The following is a 20143-nucleotide window of genomic DNA, read 5'->3' as shown; positions in this document are numbered from 1 at the left end:
GTCACATCGGCTGCGACATGAGCTGTAAGAGAGTGAGAGCCGGAAAGGGAAAGAGTCTAACACGATGAGAAGCAGTTTGAGCATGCACATTCTCTAGCAACCCTAGGTACCCAGGACTATGCCCTGCGAAGCGGTATGTCTATGATGGATAAATACAGTCCTTGTATACAGAGGGTTTTTAGAACATACTTCATTTACAGAGAGGTTGAGTAGGAGGCCTTTGAGCAAGGCAGAACAACCAGCCCTTTGAACATAGACCACAGCAAAAGCCCAGAGGGCTACCTCACGGTGACACAAAGCAAACCAACTCCTGCCTTTGGGACAAGTCAGGTTTGAGAGCAGGAACCCAGAGCAAGCATCTCTGTCTCCATACTAGGTCAGGGTCTTCATGGCGAGGAGGTCTTGAGTGATGGAAACAGACTGGGGTAGATATCAGTGGATACCGAGTGGGAATCATGTCAGTTGTGCATACACATACACACACACATATATATACACATACATACATACATATGTGGTAAAGTCGGGAAAGTTGGCCAAACTCTTTGAAAAAGCAGGTTTTAGCTTTTGAAATTATCTTTTATTTCCCATGTTTCCTTTTGTAAAATCAACTTCTGTTTGGGGAACTCCTTCTACAAACTCCCAGCTCCCCCTCCATGTGTGTAAGAACCTAGACAAGGAGATTAAAATGACAGGGAAAAATAATGGCTTACTTTTATTTTTCTAAACAAATAGAAACACCAGTACATTGTTTAAAATCGTGATAGCTAAACCGGCGGAAAGAAAAAGAATCACTTACAACCTCAGCACCTATGTACAGATACCGTCCACTTGGGAGCCTCTGCCTCTAAATTAGCCTTTGCTTGCTTTGTAGTAGAGACACTATTTCTACACACGGCCTCTCATCAGGATTCTTTTTTTTTTCCTAACAGGGTATAATTAAGCAAGGCAATTTTTTTTTTGCTTTGTAAAAATAATATGCTCAGTAGGAGAACTTTTCATCTGCTCTTCAGAAAGAGTTGTAAGAATGTGTGTGTGTGTGTGTGTCTGCGCACACGCATGTGCGCATGCTCATGTGTGTATGTATGTGTGTATATATATTTACAAGTATCAGTGTGTCTGTGTGTTATGTATGTGTGTGGATGTGAGCACACATTTGAGTGTGTGTGTATGTATGAATGTGGCTGGTGTGTTTGTGTGTTGTTCAGAATACATGTGCACCATTCAGGCTTAAGTAAGAAGCATAAGAAAACGAGATGAAAACGAAAACATGAATATTAGAGAAACAGTTGGCGTCCCTAGACCAGTGTCCTCCCACACCTAGAGGTTATTCTTCTGCACTTGGGGTGTTCTTTGCTCCAGTCTTCTCCTTTATGGTGACAAGAACGTGTCTAAAACCCAAGCAGATCGCATCAACTTCGAAGAGGCACTTAAGATTTGGCAAACTTTGAAATGGCCGATAGAGAGCGGACAGCTAGGGTGAAGGGAAGGGACACTGAAGGCTTCTGGTAACTGAGTTAGGCAGTTCCATTATCACACCAAACAAACCTGAAGGTGATTTATTGCCTCAGTAATTCTGGCTTTGAATGTTCCTATTGTGAGTGTCAAGCCCATAAACCACCTGCTCTATGATGGGCAGTGACCCTTAACTCAGTAAATTAGTGAAATGTTTCCTTGTTTTCTGGGTTAAAAAGACCTCCCGCTAGTTACATTCAAAGGTTCAAAGTGGCACTTTACATTTATGTATGTAAACGGTTGGGGTCTAAGCCACTGGTCCCCTGGGAATCGCTTTCACATGGATTTTCCTCTCTGCACTCCTTTCACTTGGGCTACCTTTGGGATCTTAACGCACTTTTACATTTGGTTGTAAAAACCAAGCAAGAGTTTATTCATTCATTTTGGTTTCCGTCCTCTTTGTATGAGTGAATATTGAGGTCACATGAACTTGGGATCTGCACGGCTTCTTTCTTGTTAGAGAGTCATTTTAGGTCGTCACTGTTTCTTCTCTGCTGAAATCTGTGGTCCGTCACGGTCCTAGTCTCACAGGCATGTTACATAGAGGTCGGTCAGGTGCGCTGATCTGCTGGCTCTGCTCTGGGAGCTGAAAAAAAAAATGTCCTGGTTTTAAACAGCTGTAGAGGATCAATGCACCCAGATGGTACACATACAACTTGTTGATCGCGTGTGACCGTGATGCTCCCTTCCCAGCTGTGCTAGGCGTGTGAGCCTGTGTTTGAGGCACTGGGACACATTGCTTTTAGTTTCTGTTTCTCCAGTGCGACACTTTGCACCTCACTTTTCCTGTTTGAATGATGGGGTGAGCAAGATGTGGTAAAATTGTATGTGGGTGGTCTCTCTCTCTTTCTCTCTTTCTGTCTCTGTGTGTGTCTCCCTCCCTTCCTTTCTCCTCCCCTTCCTCTTCCCTCCACTAGGATCCTAAATAGTTTAAAGAGTAATTTAACTTTATGACTCAAACAACCAATAGGTTCAATAAAATGCACTCCATTGCAGAATCTAAGTGAATTTCTTTTTATTATTTGAATCATTGTGTGTGTGTGTGTGTGTGTGTGTGTGTGTGTATGTGACGAAGACATAACATAATCTCAAATGGATTAGTAATGAGAAGACATGGACTTGAATTTTATCTTCACCTCTCATAAACTAATCTTGGACAACATACCTTTTCAAAGTATGATTTCTTCATCCATTTCTTTCTCTTATTAGTAGTTAATAAGCCTATAGCTTTTGTTTCTCAGGATGCCTGTGATTATTATTGTTTAGAAAATTCATTTGTCATCAAATTGCAATTGATTCTTCTTTGATTGAAAACCTTTATCTCACAATAACTTAACCCATTTTATATCTGCTTCCTATGCCAAGTGACAGATCTGTTGAGGATGGGAGCCAGCACTTGTTCCCAACATCTGCACCATCTGGAGAAAGTGTAAATAACCTGCTTGCTTAATGAACACATTGAGTGTGAACAAGGGAGAAGCGGAAAGTCCTCAAGTGAGCAGAGGTACTCAAAGTGGCAGGCAGGTTTTTATGCCACTGCCCCACTACGGCCTTCCTGCCAACAATAGGAGGCTGTCTGTCATGTGGCTTGGGCTGCTGAAGCTTGGATCACCGCTCTACACATGGTGGATTCTAGAAGGAAGCTGTAGCTTTTCTAGAAACCAATGGCCGTAGCAGTCAGCGGTGGAGCAGGGAAGGGAGCAGAAGTCACTAAAAAGAAAGAAGAGTTCTTTCCACCTGGAACTCAAAGCCCTCCTCCAGCCTCTGGCTCTGGGGCTTTGTAATGGGATTTACTGTTTGCATAGCAGAGTAATTTGGTAATCCAGGGAAATGAACTGGCCTTGGTACTGCTTTCTAAGTTTAATCACCAGTAAGTTGGCAAGTGTTATACGTCACTCTCGCTTCCTATATATGCACAGCCTGTGTGAGAGAGTCCCCAGCACAGTTAGAACACAGCCTGTGTGACAGAGTCCCCAGTACAGATAGAACACAGCCTGTTTGACAGTCATCCACACCGCGAACACAGCCTCCATAGCAAAGTCCTGTGAGTTTGACTTGAAAGTAGTCAGCCATTAAGAGTGGGAGCATTCTCCCTAAATAACTTCACAAGTTCTTTAGTAAAGAGGAGATGAAGGCCCCATAACAATGACCATTAAGCTTGAGGCCTGAGGTCAGGCTAAAATTTAACCAAGAAGAGAGTTCTTGTAAGTTTTGGAAAGTTACTGCTTTAAGTCTTGCCACACGCCTTGGGATTCATCACAATAAGAATAATTATTATAGTAATAATTTATTACACAGATTTCAGCTGTATAAAATGCAGAGGGAGGAACTTGCAACCTTTCCCTCATCCTTTCCTTACACTAGCGTGCCACAAAGACTTCTGGAAATGAAGCAGAGAAATTTGAGATGGGATGACGAAGGAGCCGGGGCACAAACACAGATGCATGAAGTCATTTGGTGACATGATTTTGAATATAATTTGGGGGCTGTGTGTAATGCAACCTAAACCCCCTTTACCATCATGGCTGCCTTTCCTTGGTGTCTTGTGTACATAAGGTGCTCCAAACCAGTTTACCATGGTTGAAAGGAGTAAATAGCAACCCACTGATGTCAGGGTGTCTGCATAGGAGAGTTAATTCCCTAGAGCACAGAGCCTAGAAGGTCATAGTCTGGGTGGGATGCTAGAGAATAAGAATGCTTGTTAGTAGGTAAGTGTGACAGTCTGGGGATGTTCAGTGAGCCTTCAGGCCATGTTGTTTCGTGCTATCTTCCAGAGTTGTTTTTACCACAACCTCTTATGACCCTGTAATTCCCAGAAGGTACCACTCATTGTTTGGAGGTGAAAGGATGTGTTCCAGAGGGGTCAGACTTCTCAGCAGTGCCACAGGTCCAACCGGTTTTGTGCCTTCCCTACATTGGCACTGGGCTCTAAATCCTGTTTGCTTCTATAGTGGAGACTCTGCCCCTTCATACACATTGCCTTCTTTAGTTTGGGGTTTAACTTAGTATATTAAGACTGAAGCAGACAAAAATAGGCTGTTGTTCAACATTATTTGCCTTCTACTTCTTTGTGGATGAGCAATTTCCAGCCCATCAGGCCTGCATTGATTCTGTTTTGGCGCATAGTCTGTGCTCACCCTGAGGCTTGCTGGGCAGTTGCATCTGTGTGCTTGCTGGGCAGTTGCATCTGTGTGCTTGCTGGGCAGTTGCGGCTGTGTGCTTGCTGGGCAGTTGCGGCTGTGTGCTTGCTGGGCAGTTGCGGCTGTGTGCTTGCTGGGCAGTTGCATCTGTGTGCTTGCTGGGCAGTTGCATCTGTGTGCTTGCTGGGCAGTTGCATCTGTGTGCTTGCTGGGCAGTTGCATCTGTGTGCTTGCTGGGCAGTTGCATCTGTGTGCTTGCTGGGCAGTTGCGGCTGTGTGCTTGCTGGGCAGTTGCATCTGTGTGCTTGCTGGGCAGTTGCGGCTGTGTGCTTGCTGGGCAGTTGCGGCTGTGTGCTTGCTGGGCAGTTGCGGCTGTGTGCTTGCTGGGCAGTTGCGGCTGTGTGCTTGCTGGGCAGTTGCGGCTGTGTGCTTGCTGGGCAGTTGCGGCTGTGTGCTTGCTGGGCAGTTGCGGCTGTGTGCTTGCTGGGCAGTTGCGGCTGTCAACTACTGCAACTTCTGACCACCTGGCCAGCAAAAATTCTATGTAAATACCGACAGATTGTGAATTCTAAGTGCTCTCAAGGTGTTCATTCTATTCTCATTTTACTTCCCTGATTATTTTTTTCTGATTGCCTTCAGGAGAAGCTTTACTAATGACTATGGGCAATTAGGGCATCTTGAAAGGCTACTGCATTTAAACTGTTACTTCGTGAAGCAATACTACCGGTGCCTTAGCAAGCTGACTTTCTGATCTACAGTTTGGATCTAAAAAGAATTCCTCAATAATTGTCACGTTTTGAATGTCTTAGGGTTTGAATTCTGACAAGTCTTTGGACGTTACTTATAGCTTGCTTTGCTTTTTCCTCGTGGTTTTATTTGGAGGAACCGGAAGACCATGTGGGTTAAGGCTCCTTTGCTGGGAAGCAGTACCGCCTTGTGTTTGTGTTGGCACGCCTGTTAATGACTGGAACCAAGACTGACCCAAGTATGCTCTGTAGGTTTTGAGTCTGGCAACTTTGCCTCTGGGCATCCTCCAGGTCAGGAATGAGCTGTACCTTCTTGCCTTTCCCCAGCTGGCTACCCAGCTACTTCCTTCTTCTGTGAGTCTAGTGTCCAGTGCTTGCAGCTATAGGAATGCCTATGAGGGGAGCAGCGATGGGTATTTGGGAGGTTTTAGAGGAAGGAAATGGAGGGGAGAAGTGGTATAATATTAAAACCTCAAAAATTAAAAAAAATCTTTCAAAAAATCTGAACATGCATTTCATGTGAAGTTAATGGTCATCTCAGTTTTTGACAGTTGCACGCAGTTGTCTGTACTTGATGTCTTTATATTTTTTCCTTGACCAAAGCATTGGTCTCCTTTATCAATATTTAGAATTTCTAATTTTATTGTTTCTATTGTGAAAGGTATTAAAGTGTGTCATGGTCAAATACATTAACTTAAAATATTTATTTTAATTTCTGTGTATCTGTGTGTTCCTTACTTCTCTGTATGCATACCCTGTATATGCAGGGCCCATTGCTACTGGAAGAGGGTATCAGATGCCTTGGAGCTGGAGTTACGGGTGGCTGTGAGTAGCCCTGTGTAGGTTCTGGGAACTAAACTTCAGTTCTCTGAAGCATAGAGAGCTCTCAGCTGCTGAGCCATCTCTCTAGCCCCTACACCAACCTTCACATCCTCAACACCATCCACGGGGCGTTATTCAGGTCAGGCTGCCATGGCAATATGAAGTGCCTTAGTCAATCAAAATTAATTTTCTAGTTGTTCTAGGGACTGAAAGCCCAAGATCAAAGTGCTAGAACATGAGGTGAAGGCTGGTCCGTGGCTCATAGTCGGGCTCCTTCCAACTGGGCCATCTCTAGTGTCCCTTCTCATGGGCACTCATCCACTTGGACTAGGACTCTTCCTGAAAGGCCTCTTCGAACCCTAATTATTTACATGAGAGTATCTCCATAAATCATCACCCTGTGGATTAGGGATCTGACGTGAATTTTGAGGAAAACATTTCAGTTTATAGAACTAAAAGCTAAGCTTTCAGTGGGATTGGAGTATTGACTGAAACGGACAAAAAATATTTCTCAGGCTTCCGTTTGAGCGAGTGAGTTTGCCCACACTTTCTAATTTTTATAGCATTAATTTATTATTGTTTAATCCGTTTTGTTATCTTCTTAGCATTGCAAGTATTTAGAATATAGTTTACAGTGAAAATGCACTTGAGAGTAAATGAGCCTTTAAAAATTATTCTTGAAGAGATTTCTTTTTCTAATGTAGATTCTTTGCCTCATTAAAAAGTTAATGAATTTCTAAATGGCCCACCACTAGCTCCAAAACTCTCCATAATATAGAAAAGCTACTTATCATCATTTAGATTAATGCATATTTTAGTAAACAATAGTTTGTGTTAAGATAGATTTTAAAACACTTTTTATATATTTGAATTATTATTACTACATAGATAGACACACTTTTAAACTATGGGACTGTAAGGAACCGAATATCTATCAACACAGAATGCTTAGAAAGCTACACTGACAGCCCCTCAAAGTATCCATTTAAACAACCAAAAAGGTGAAGTGAGACAATGACAGAGCCCTGAGTTCAAATGCCACCAGTGGGCTTTTGCTCATATCATGTTTTATGGGTACTCAGACTTTGTGTATGCTAGGCAAGTCCTCTACCCCTGAGTTATATCCACAGCCATCTCTTACTATTATTTTTCAAGTTATTTCTCAACTTCTAAACCAATTTTTGATCTTACTTTCATTTGTTCACATTAGATATGCTGTTGATTAAATAATCCTTTCACCATTTTGTTTGTTTCTTCCTAGTTTTAGAGGAATGGGCTGGTTCACCATTGTGGAGGTTCGCTCATTTCTGTAGTGGGCTCTGGTGTAGAACCAGCGCCGTATACCTGGACAGAATGCAGTATGTCTCCTTAGATGTTAAGGTTTAGAGTGTTCGCCCATGGTGCTGATGCATCACTGCTGATGCTCTTGTGTTTCCTCTGTTTCAGTGTTTGTCCGCAGAAGACATCTTTTCTCTCCATGGCTTCTCAAACGCTACGCAGATAACCAGCTCGAACTTCTCTGCCATCTGCCCTGCGATCTTACAGCAGCTGAACTTTCATCCCTGCGAGGATCAGGCGAAGCACAATGCGAAGCCGAGCCTTTCCGAAGGTACCTAGCAGCCGCCCCCTACCTTACCCCCTTGGAAAGTCTGAGAGGCAGTGGAAGATCAGGCTCACACGCACCCTGACCTCGTTTATTGCTTTTAATTAATTTGTGAGAGACCTCCTGGTAAAATAAGATTCAGCCAGTGTTTAGATAAGAATAGTGGGAGTGCATAAGCTTTGTAAGCAACACCCTGCCCTTTGTGGGATCAAGACTAACTACCCTTAGTACACTTTAAAACCCCCAATCCAATCACTACTACTTCTTTTCTTCTTCTTCTTCTTCTTCTTCTTCTTCTTCTTCTTCTTCTTCTTCTTCTTCTTCTTCTTCTTCTTCTTCTTCTTCTTCTTCTTCTTCTTCTTCTCTTTTCCTTCTCCTCCTCTCCTCCTCTTCCTTTTTCTTCTTCCTTCTCTTCCCCTTCCTTCTTCTTTTACTTATTGAGTTTTTATTGTATATACTCACCAAACTTTGTGCTCTGTTTCATATGGTCTTTTTCATACAAATAGATGTTGTACATTGATCACATTTACCCCCCAAACTGCCCTCCTTTCCCCCTTCCCACTTTCTCCATACATGCAGTCTGCTTTGTTCCCCTAGGTCAGGAGTTCTCAACCTTCCTAATGCTGCGACTCTTTAACAGAGTTCTTCATGTTGTGGTGACCTCCAATCATAAAATTATTTCATTGCCGCTGCAGTTTTGCCACTGTTATGAATGGTAATATAAATATGATATGCAGATATATGACTGAGACCCACGGGTTGAGAACCAGTGCTCTAGAGAGTTTTATGTTTACAGCCACATCATAAAGATAATTTTATTTGTCTGTACGCAACCACTTCTTGATTTTAAGCCAGGTTGCTTATTATTTGGCTTAATTGATGAGTCAGTTTTCTGTCACCTTTTGCCTATTGTGTTATTTTAAAGCCTGTCAATTTGTCTGCAGTTGTGATAGAAGGTAGAAGGAAACTAAAGTGTTTTTAGATGAACTTCTAAAGCATGGAGTTGCTAACCCTTTAGCATTTGTAGATGGAAGGAGATGCCAGAATTACAAGGGTTTGCTAGAGCTTGTTTACATTTCTATAAGCCTTTTATAGTTTGATGCTTTATACTTTACTCTTGAAAACAAATGCAACAGAACTTTTAATATACTAGCACTTACTGGGAATGCATGCTAATAAAGGCACAGATTTCGAAGTCCATTTTCTGGCCTTGTTGGGAGCCTGTTTTGACCTCTTTTTACTTCAGTTTCCTCAACGAGTGTAGCTCCTTTCTCACAGTGTTGCTGTAAGAATTAAATAACAGCACTCGTAAAGTACCTCGAACAATATTGGTTTGTGTATTGCCCACAGTTTCAGGAAGTATCACCAGTAAAGGAAAGCTACTGAGATTCCAAAGTGTTTCTAAATCTGGGTGTGGTGGCTCAGGCCCACAATCCTAGAACCTCGGGGCCTGAGGCAGGAGGATCACCATGAGTTCAAGGCCAGTCTGGGACACAGAGAAAGAGTGTGTCAGAAAAGCAAAGAGTGAAAGTGAGAGCTAATGATGGAAGGGGAGACACACACACACACATACACACACACGTACACACCCACACACACACACACAGAGAGAGAGAGAGAGACAGAGAGAGACAGAGAGGAAGAAGAGAGAGATTCAGCTGTTCAGGTTACTCTATGTCAGGTGGGGCCAGGAGGTGAGAACAGGGAAGGAGAAAGCAGGAAGTGAGAGAGAGTTTTGGGTCAACATCACCAAGTCATAAAGCAGAAAGTAAACAGTTTCCAGTTACAAGATCAGAAAGGCTCCAAATATTTGGACAGAAAACCCAGTAAAGGAAATGGAGTGCTTGCCTCAGCTAACTTGTTTTGTTTGGCAATGCATTGTCATCCGGGGCGGCACTTAATAGCTTTATTTGAATGTGGTTGTATGTATGGTCTTGAACAATTATTCAGTGTCTTTCTGCCTGAGTCCCTCTATGTGCAAGCTGGGTGTAATCATCGCTCCTTCGTCACAGAATTGTGGGTAGCCCCAAAATGAGCCAATGTATGGCAGTGACTGGAACAGTACTTGGTACAGCTTGAGAGGATTATGTCTGATCTTTCTGTGTGTGCACATGTACATGTGTGTCTGGGTGTATGTGTGGAGACTATATACATGTATGGGTTGGAGTGCCCTTATGTGTGCATTTTGGGGTCAGTGGAGGAAGTCAGTTGTCCCACTCTGTGGCTCTCCACCTTGGTCTCTAGAGGCAGGAGCTCTCGCTGAGCCTGGAGTTAGGCTGATGGCAGTCAAGTCCTGGCAGTTCTCCTTGTCTCTGTTTCTCGAAACACTGGTATTGTAGGCATGTGTGGAGCCATGAGCTTTTGATGTGGGTGATAGAGAGTTGAACGAAAATCTCCATGGCCGTGCAGCAAGCACCCTCCTCTGCAGATCTGCCCCCAGCTGCTTGCACAAGTGTCCACAGCACAAGTGTCCACACACAAGCGTCCACAGCACAAGTGTCCACAGGTTTACTGTACTCCCCGGCCCTTATCTTTCTCACAGGAAATTGAAAACAACCAAAGGTATAAAAATTTGAATATAACTTTTCACTGCTTGCAAGTTGAATTCAAGTTCTTTCATGGGACTAAAAAAAAATCAAAATAAATCTAATTCAAAGGGTGCCATCATACAAAAGTGGTCTGAACAGATTTATATTGACATTTTGGTGTGAAGATAAAATAGTCTCATTTTTCAGTGATCTTACATTGCGCTAGTTTTTTGAAGTTGCCTTTCATTTGCCTTATAAACCACACTGTTATATACAGTTACTGGATGATAAACTAGCTCCTTTAGGAGAGAAATTAATCATATCTTAGCAGTAATCTAAAGGTCCAAAACTGCCTTATTTTTGGATAAGTTCACAGAGTGCTATTTAATCTAAATAAGATGTAAGAATCATAGATTCTCACTTCAAGCATCCTTGAAGAGTGTATTGTCCGTCATCACATGCCAACGGTGGAGCTGTGAACTCAGAAAGGTGAGGTGGACAGTGCACATGAGTGTCTCTAGGACTGCAGGAACAGATTCTTTTTCTCTTCTGATTTAAAGAATAAAAAAACAGAAAAAGAAAGATCTCAACACTTGGCCATGTTTCGTTGGAAACATGTCTCTCTCTCTCTCTCTCTCTCTCTCTCACACACACACACACATATACACACCACATACCAGACACACCACATACATACTACACACACCACATACACACATACATACCACACACAGCACACACACTTCCTAATCCCAATCCCCCAACACACCATATACACACATTATACACACCACACACACATAAACACCACATACACACACCACTCATACACACCACATATGCACACCACATACATACCACACACACACACCATGTACACACACACACACCACACACACACCACACACACACTACCCACACCACACACATACCACACACACCACACACACATCACACCCCAACCCCCCAATACACGACATACACACACGATACACACCATATACACATAAACACTACATACACACCACTCACATACCTCACACACACACCACACACACACCACACACACACCACACACACACTACCCACACCACACACATACCACACACACCACACACACATCACACCCCAACCCCCCAATACACGACATACACACACGATACACACCATATACACATAAACACTACATACACACCACTCACATACCTCACACACACACCACATACATGGTATGTGAGTGAAAGATGAACCACCTCTCTGTGTTGTTAGCATCTCTCAGGTCTTCATCTGGGCCTGGCAAAGTGAGTTTGCGCACTACAGTGTAGGGCAACTTCAGCCACAAGCACAGTTTGCTCTCTTCTCTCCTATCCATAGCCTCTGCTAACCTTGAGCTTGCAATGTAGATGAAGATGTCCTTGAAGTGGTTCTCCTCCTAATTCCACCTGCCAAGGGCTGAGATCACAGGCATGCACCACTATGCTTAGTTTATGAAATGCTTGACTGGACTCAGGGCCTTCTGCATGATAAGCAAGGGTTGTACCAACTGCCCTTTAGCCCTAGCTCCTACCAACATTTCTATTAATTTTCAGTCTGCTGTATGTATGCTCTCAATATTCTGTATGACTTTCAATGAGAATTTTAGTTTCGAAGAAGGTACTTTTGAAGCCTTTAAAGAAGAAATGTTGCAGGTTATTGTGTAGCAATGCAGTTGGCTCCTTGGCCGTAACTCACATTTACTCTTCTCCCTTATACCTGTAGTCTGGATCTACGGAATCCTGTCGGTGACAATTATTAATTTGGCATCTCTCCTGGGATTGATTTTGACCCCGTTGATAAAGAAGTCGTACTTCCCCAAGATTCTAACTTATTTCGTGGGGTTGGCTATTGGGACCCTTTTCTCAAACGCCATTTTCCAGCTTATTCCAGAGGTAAGGGATTGGGCTATGTGCTTCTGTGAATAATTGCTTATTTTGAACCTTTTAGTACGTTGTGCATTTTAGCCTTCATAACCCTCGCAGCATTTTATGATGGGCCTATAAGGCTCTGGATAGAGCCACAGCGAGTGTCAAAGGTTGCTTTGTTGGAGTCAGAGACATAGTGATTGGCCTAGGAAGGCATCAGGACATGCTCAGACAGCGCTAGGGCACCTTGGAGACTCCACACTTCATTCTGCCTTTCATTTGGCAAATTTAAGTTTTCTGCAATTTGATTGTTTATTGTTTTCTATAGATTATCAAATGTCCAAATTATTGAAGGTAGACTACAAATTCTTCCCTATACTTACCACATAAGTATACAGGCCTGAAAGATGAGAGAGTAACTGTGCGTGGTTGACAGAGGCCACTCGCCCCCTTTTTTTCAATTGACTGAGAGGGTAAAATCAGCCATAGGCCAGCAAATAAAGAACAACTTTACCCGGGAGGCAGAGGCAGGTGGATCTCTGAGTTCGTGGTCAGCCTGGCCGACAGAACGAGTTCCAGGACAGCCAGGGCTATATAAAGAAACCCTGTCTCAAAACAACAACCACAACAAACAAAACAAAACAAAACAAAAAACAGAAAAAAGAACAACTTAATGCTTTTCTTTGATTAAAGTGTATTACTTGATATGACTATAGTACATTATTCACTTAATCAATATAAGATGTGCATGTTTAATTTAGTTTCTGTTATGGCCATATAAAAGAAAGAAATAATGGAAGGAAAATAAGAGAGGGAAAGAAGGAGACCATTGAAGAGAACAAGCCACAGATGCCAATGAGAGAAATCCATTCATATGGGAGCCATATCTCCCCACATATTTCGTGCATGTGAAGAGGGAGAGACTAGTGCCAATCAAAGCGAAGGTAGTGTTCAGGCCACGCCCCTCCTGAAAGTTTCCGGAAATAACAAAAGTCTTCTAGCTTTTCATCTGTATATAAAAACGAGACATATGTTCTTAGAGCTATAGATTTGACTGATATTTACCTAGAAAGAGCCTCAGAGAAATACGTACCAAAGCCTCTCAATTGTGAAGAGGAAAGCTGACAATCTGAAGAGATTAGTGACTTGAGGGCAGCCATTCAATTGGCTAATTATGAGAATTACAAAGCACACTCTTTTTTACAAATGCATTGTATGGTACATTTAGCACAGTGCAGTGTTCTGTGTGTGTGTATTTAGCATCTTGTCTGCTTCAGAAATCACTTAAGGCAAATGTTGCTGTGGATGTTCCAGACAGGAGCCTGTAAGATCTGGTGGTTTTAGTTCACAGGGTGACTTCTAGTAAAAAGGCTTTAACACATCACATGTGATCTGGTTACTCATGTTTCAGAGTATTTGTGTGAGGATGGACTTACAACTTTGGGGAAAATTGCATATTAAGAGATTATGGTCTTGTTTTCCAGAAATCAGTTAAACTACTTGATTTTGTCTGAATTGTCCTGTTCTCCATCCTTAGGCATTTGGATTTAATCCCAAAATTGACAATTATGTGGAGAAGGCGGTTGCTGTGTTTGGTGGATTTTACATGCTTTTCTTTGTTGAGAGAACACTTAAGATGCTACTGAAAACGTACGGACAGGTAAATGGACTTGACCGAAGACATTTGATGTCTTGCTTTCCCAGGATCCCCAACAAAGGCAAGAATTGTGAGCTGTACGAACAGTCTGACTCGTATACTAGTAAATATAAAGAGAATTTAAAAAAAATCAATATATTTACGTGTGTATTTGGAACGATTAACCCTGATTCAATGCAAAAATAATAGCTATGTATAATTTGTATTCCCTTTATATTCTTCAAATAAGAACATATATATCTCCTAACACACAGAAAGCTGAAAATAGCCACATAATCTAGTACATGAGAATCTGTTTAAGGGAGAAATGTTAGCACTTTAAAGAGATTGCATTATAGATAGATATAAAAGTTTTTCTTTTATAAAATGAAAAACAGGGGACTACCTTCATATCTACATGATCATTTTCTTTCTTCTTCTTTTTAAAAAAAGATTTATTTATTTATTATCTTCACAGTGTTCTGCCTACATGTATCCCTGTAGGTCAGAAGAGGGTACCAGATTTCATTACAGATGGTTGTGAGCCACTATGTGGTTGCTGGGAATCGAACTCAGGACCTCTGGCAGAGCAGCCAGTGCTCTTAACCTCTGAGCCATCTCTCCAGCCCTTTCTTTCTTCTTATAACCTTCTTGTTTTATTCACATGTAGAATGACCATACCCACTTCGGGAATGATGACTTTGGTTCTAAAGAAAAAGCCCATCAGCCCAAAACGTTGCCGTTACCTGCAATCAACGGTGTGACATGCTACGCCAACCCTGCTGTCACAGAACCTAACGGACACATCCCCTTTGACACCGTCAGTGTGGTGTCCCTCCAGGTATGCTCTGCCGATTGCCTGTTTCTCTTACTCTGCCGCGTGCTTTTCACTGTAAAGGCGGGGGGTTATCGTCATGTCAGTGTTTCACACATTCGTATGTGTTAGACACACCTACCTCCGTGGGACAAGCCTGCATTCTTTCTGTTCTCCATCTGGATGCTTTAATACATGCGTTGAAGGAACATGGACTCTTGGTCTTGGGGTTGATTGTCCTCTAAGGTTGTTTAACATACATGAGCCTTTCAGTTAGACTCACATAACATATTTAGTAAAGTTAATTCAGGACATTTCTGACACTTCAGTTCTTTCAAGATCCCAAACCAAAGGATCCTCTGTGTGGTTTTTGGAACTGCAAGATGGAAGGTTTTAAAAGTTGTGTTCATTAATTAACTGACTTAGAATTTATATTTGCACTGCCTGAAGAATATTAATGGATACCATTTTAAAGCAAGTATTATACACTAGGTAATATGTGAGGCAATTATTGATTTTTTTATCTCACCTACTTTTTTGTAACAACTACTGAAAGTAGAGGTTACTCTGTTGAAGGAGGCTCCTTGGTCGTTCTGGTTGCTCTGCAACTCAGACCCGAAATAATCACACAGAGACTGTCTTAATTAAATCACTGCTTGGCCTATTAGCTCTAGTTCCTTATTGGCTAACTCTTACATATTAATTTAACCCATCTCCATTAATCTGTGTATCACCACGTGGCTGTGGCTTACGGGGTAAAGTTCCATCCTGCATCTGTCTCTGGGAGAACTATGGGACTTCTCTCCAACTCTACCCTTCCCGCTCCCAGCATTCAGTTTAGTTTTCCCTGCCTAACTCTGTTCTACCCTAGGAGGCCAACTCAGTTTCTTTGTTAACCAATGGTATTCACAGCATACAGAGAGGAATCCCACATCATTACTCTCTATGTATTGTGGCTATTTTTACTTCAAGTGATAGAAGTCAAACTCAAATTGTCTGTGACCAAACGATTAATTATTGGAAAAAAACCCAATGTCTTGTATGAGAAAGCCAAGGTTCCAGGCCAGCAAGAACCCTGGAGTCATCAGCATCACCAGCAACCCTTCTTTCTCTCTGCAAATGTCTCAGCATCATTTTGTTCCTCTCATCCTGGATGGTCTCCTTCCACAAGGACACGTAACCACTGACAGCTCCTAGGAATTACATTTTATAATTTCAGCATTTAGGATGAAACTGACTTCTTATTCTCAAACCCCCAGTTCCTTGTAAGCACTCTTTTGGGCCACTTTCTGTTAGAAAGCCACTTTAGACTAAACTAGGTGTCTAGGTGGTCAAGCTCCTCAATGGGCTTTGCAGGAAAACTAGTAGTCAGCCAACAGGAAGTAACTTATTGTAGTGCAACCAACGATGCTTGTAACTAAGAATACAGAAATGTCTAAATAGAAAAATTTACATCATCCTTACAGTTAACATTTTATTGAGTGCTCCAGGTGTGACTTTAACAGTAGACTAATCTTACCACCGCTATAAACTAGAGGACAAATACTGTTTTAATCAGGGTTCTAGGACTTCGAGATGTTAACCAACCCAATATAGAATACAGATGGGGCAGGCTGTAGATTAATGAAGGGTTCTGGGAGGACCAGGCCGCTGGTGTGCGCTGTAATTATCATCGGGCGGATGGAGGGGGGAATCTTCAGTGTGACCCATCCAGTCAATGCAGATTCCCACGCTCCAAAGTCAAGAGCAATAGAAAAACGAGCAATTGAGACAAGAAGGCAAAATAATCAAGAAAAATAAAAGGCAGAAAAGAAATATTTGCAAGAGGTTGTTACAAAAGAAACATGAGCGTTTTCTTCTGGAAAGAACACACTCTTTGTGATATTGTTCTCCCACCTGATGAAGGTAAATTCTCAAGTGTGTTTGAAGCAGCTGTGTGTTATCATTAAACTAGTTGGAAATTATCTCAGGTTGTGTAATGAATGGTGATTTTAACTAAGATTTATAAGAGAACATGCTAATGTTCAAAGAGATGATTTCTTGTAATAGTTAAGGAGTTACAGTGAACATTTTCTAAGTGTTCCAGGTCAGTGTTGAAACAGTTGATGGCTGACCTTATCTGATCCTCTAGGGCTAAGCACAGTTAAGGTAAGGCTACTCAGAGATGTCAATCAAGCCAAGGACATTAAACTTCTGAGACTTGAAACTTGGGTTGCACTGGGCTATTTGATGCCATGTTCTTCCATGTTCTTTCTTCTCCACAATGCTGGAAGCAAGATGATGACATCAACTCTTCATTCAATATATATTTATTTTACTAAGAGGAGATAGATTAGATAAAGAATATTGTTTTCCGAGGACATGGTCATGCAGGGCACAGTAGAGGGGACATGGAGAACAATAGAAAAACCTGCCTTCCACTGTGTGTCTAAATCCTAGCTGCCTTACGCAGGCTTTGGCAAATAATGGATCCTTGTGAAATCATGGCTGAACTTTGATGAAAATTCCAGAAGAATCAGTCAACTATGCTGCCAACTTAAACACTGATTAATGATTGTTTTAAGCCAGACACGGAGACACGGGACTATAATCTCAACTCTTAAGAGACTCAGACAGGAACACTGCAAGGTCAAGGCTTGTCTGAACTCCAGTGAGTTCAAGGCCAGTTTGGCTAACTTTGTGAAATCCCATCTCCAAACAACAACAACAAAAAAAAAAATTAAGAAAAAAAACTGGGGATATATCTCAGTGTGGCAGTATCTGATTATTCCGGGTAAGGCTAAATTTAATCCTCAGCACCACAAAAACCAATAAACTGAACAAAAATCCCTTCAGGTATCAGTTGGCCAAGTTGACACTCTGCTGTGGAATTTAAAACCTGATTTGAATTTTTATCCTGAGGAAGATTTTTCTGTGTTCCCTAAAATGAACAGGACCAGGTCTGGCAGGACTGCTCTTTCATGGAAGAGTGTGACCCTGATCCAGACTTGAACAGGGTTTCCATTGGGATCTTTAGGTTCTGTCAAATGATGCATGGATAATGAAGTTTTCCAATTCTTTAAAGGGCCAATTCTTTAGTGACTGCATTAACAGAGAACAAGTTGTGGGAGTTGATTCTCTTCTTCCACCATGTAGGTTCTTGTAGGTGGAGTTTTTCATAGGGACTGCCGGTCAGTTCTGTCCCACCAGCCACTCCCAAATAACCACACAGACATTTATTATTAATTATAAATGCTTGGGTGATAGCTTAGGCTTGTTACTAACTAGCTCTTACATTTTAGATTAACCCATTTCTATTCCTTTACTTGCTGCCACGTGGCTCATGGCTTGTTACCTCATTTTATACATGTCTTACTTTCTCTGAGTCTGGCTAGCGACTCCCAAGACTCTTGCCTCCTTCTTTCCACCATTCTTATAGTCTGACTCTCCCATCCAATTTCATCCTGCCCAGCTATAGGCCAGTCAGCTCTTTATTAACCAATGAAAATAATGCATATTTACAGTGTATAAAGATTGTTTCACAGCAGGTTCTGAAAGTTGAACTCTGGTCATCAGGCTGTTGGCAAACACCTTTACCTGCTGATCTATCTTTCTGTCCCCCCATACATTTCTTTTTAACAAATCAAATTGCTCAAAAGCTTGGGTTAGCTAAGATATTAAGACTCTTACTTTAGCATTAGCTCTGCCTGAGGAAGTTTCCAGTAATCTAGTCACCATGACAAAGGCGTCCTGCTTTACATGGTTTAGAAATATCAATCAAAAAAAGACTATTTGTGCTAGACTTCTATAGGTTTTCACTAATTTTTTCAATACATATTTACTGAGTTCTTATTCAGCATCCAGGCCCAGGGTTCAAGGCAAACATATTCTCCTGCCTTTTAGTTCATGTAGTGGAAATAGTTAACAAAGAGGGAAGCAAGAAGCTACGAAAATACAAAACATCCTTTGATGGAAATAAAACCTGGTGGCTGACATGTGGGGGCTTCTGTGGATAGAACAGTCAGGAAAAGAGTCCCTCGAGAGGTCAGCAGAGGATTAGGTAATGACAAGAGCCACCCATGAAGGTATCTAAGAAAAGAATGTTCTGATAATGTATTAAGTAGTCAATCATGTCCTACATAAGGGAACTGGGACTTCAATGATACGAAATTGTGTGTTAGCATGGTACACCTGTGGTGTGATTCCTCCAGTTTTGGGATAGAAATGACTGGAATTTCTAACCATCATGAAAAATGACTCCATGGACAGGTAAGAATGAGGTTAGAATTCTAGAGCGTACTTCCAGGAACTGCACATTTGGTGATGACGGAAGAGAAGATATGGCCTTGGATGATACCTATGAATCAGGCTCTGCCATGAACTGAACAAATAGTATTGCCCTTCCTTTCTCCCTCCCTCCCTCCCTCCCTCCCTCCCTCCCTCCCTTCCTCCCTTCCTCCTTCCCTTCCTTCCTTGTCTCCCTCTCTTCCTCTCTCTCTCTCCCTCCCTCCTTCCCTTTCTCCCTCCCTCTCCTTCCTTCTTTGTTTTCTTCTTTCTGTTTCTTTTTTCTGTTGTTGTTTTCTTTTTGAGACAGGGTATTTCTGTGTAGTCCTGGCTGTCCTGGAACATGCTCTGTAGACCAAGCTGGCCTTGAACCTGGAGATCTTCTTGCTTCTGCCTCCCAAGCACTGGCATTAAAAGTATGCACCACCCATGTGTGGCACAGCATTGATATTTTGTCAGGTCTGTTTTGTGAATATTTTGTTGGTGGGATAGTCATGGAAGAACAAAGGTTTACATAAACTAGCCAGTGTACTGCTGTAGCCGGAGGCTTTTCTCTGTATTGCCTGAGCCCATTGTACTGGTTTCTTTTCTGCCCTCTGGTTCCCACAACTGGTTAAAGAATAATCAATCACTCAGAGGCTAATAGTGATGTAATTGCTTGGCTAATGGCTTAGGCTATTACTGGGTAGCTCTCGCTTTTAAATTAACCCATTTTTAATAGTCTATATATATTGCCAAGTGGCTGTGGTGTTCTGGCATCCTGCTCTATGGGCGGCTCCCTGGCAGCTCTCTCCACCTCGCTTCCTTTCTCTCTCTAGCTCTGCTTGGATTTCCTGCCTAGCTATATTCTATCCTGCCATAGGCCAAAACAGGTTCTTTATTAACCAATGGGACACATACATATTCACAGAGTACAGAAGGACATTCCACATCATCCTGCCGTTTTTCTATGTTCTTTAGATTATATAGAAATGTTAAGTAGAGCTTAAGAAACAAAGTTGAAGGGCCTGGTATGACTTCACGAAGCAGCAGGTGCTATGAGGTAAGCTATAGTGGTCATAATAAAAAGGTGCTTTATAATATTGAATGTTATGAAGGCAATTTGTTCTAGATGACTCCATTGAAATGCTAGAACATAGTCTAAAAAAACTTGAGGTTTGTTTGAATTCAAGTTC

General features: G+C 42.0%; 1 protein-coding gene across 2 annotated transcripts in view; it reads left to right on the top strand.

The window, feature by feature from the left end:
- Positions 1-20143, top strand: part of Slc39a8 (solute carrier family 39 member 8) — a 57240-nt gene that overhangs the window by 21544 nt on the left and 15553 nt on the right. For both annotated transcript variants that reach the window (XM_048456820.3, XM_048456823.3), the window contains exons 3-6: positions 7670-7832; positions 12113-12282; positions 13793-13915; positions 14562-14732. In XM_048456820.3, the coding sequence (XP_048312777.3) occupies positions 7670-7832; positions 12113-12282; positions 13793-13915; positions 14562-14732 (627 nt within the window). The remainder of the gene's footprint in view (positions 1-7669; positions 7833-12112; positions 12283-13792; positions 13916-14561; positions 14733-20143) is intronic.

The sequence above is a fragment of the Myodes glareolus genome, chromosome 17, assembly GCF_982192425.1.
Source record: "Myodes glareolus chromosome 17, mMyoGla1.1, whole genome shotgun sequence".
Lineage (NCBI taxonomy): Eukaryota > Metazoa > Chordata > Mammalia > Rodentia > Cricetidae > Myodes > Myodes glareolus.
The sequence above is the reverse complement of the archived record's forward strand: the minus strand, read 5'-3'. Positions and strand labels throughout refer to the sequence as shown.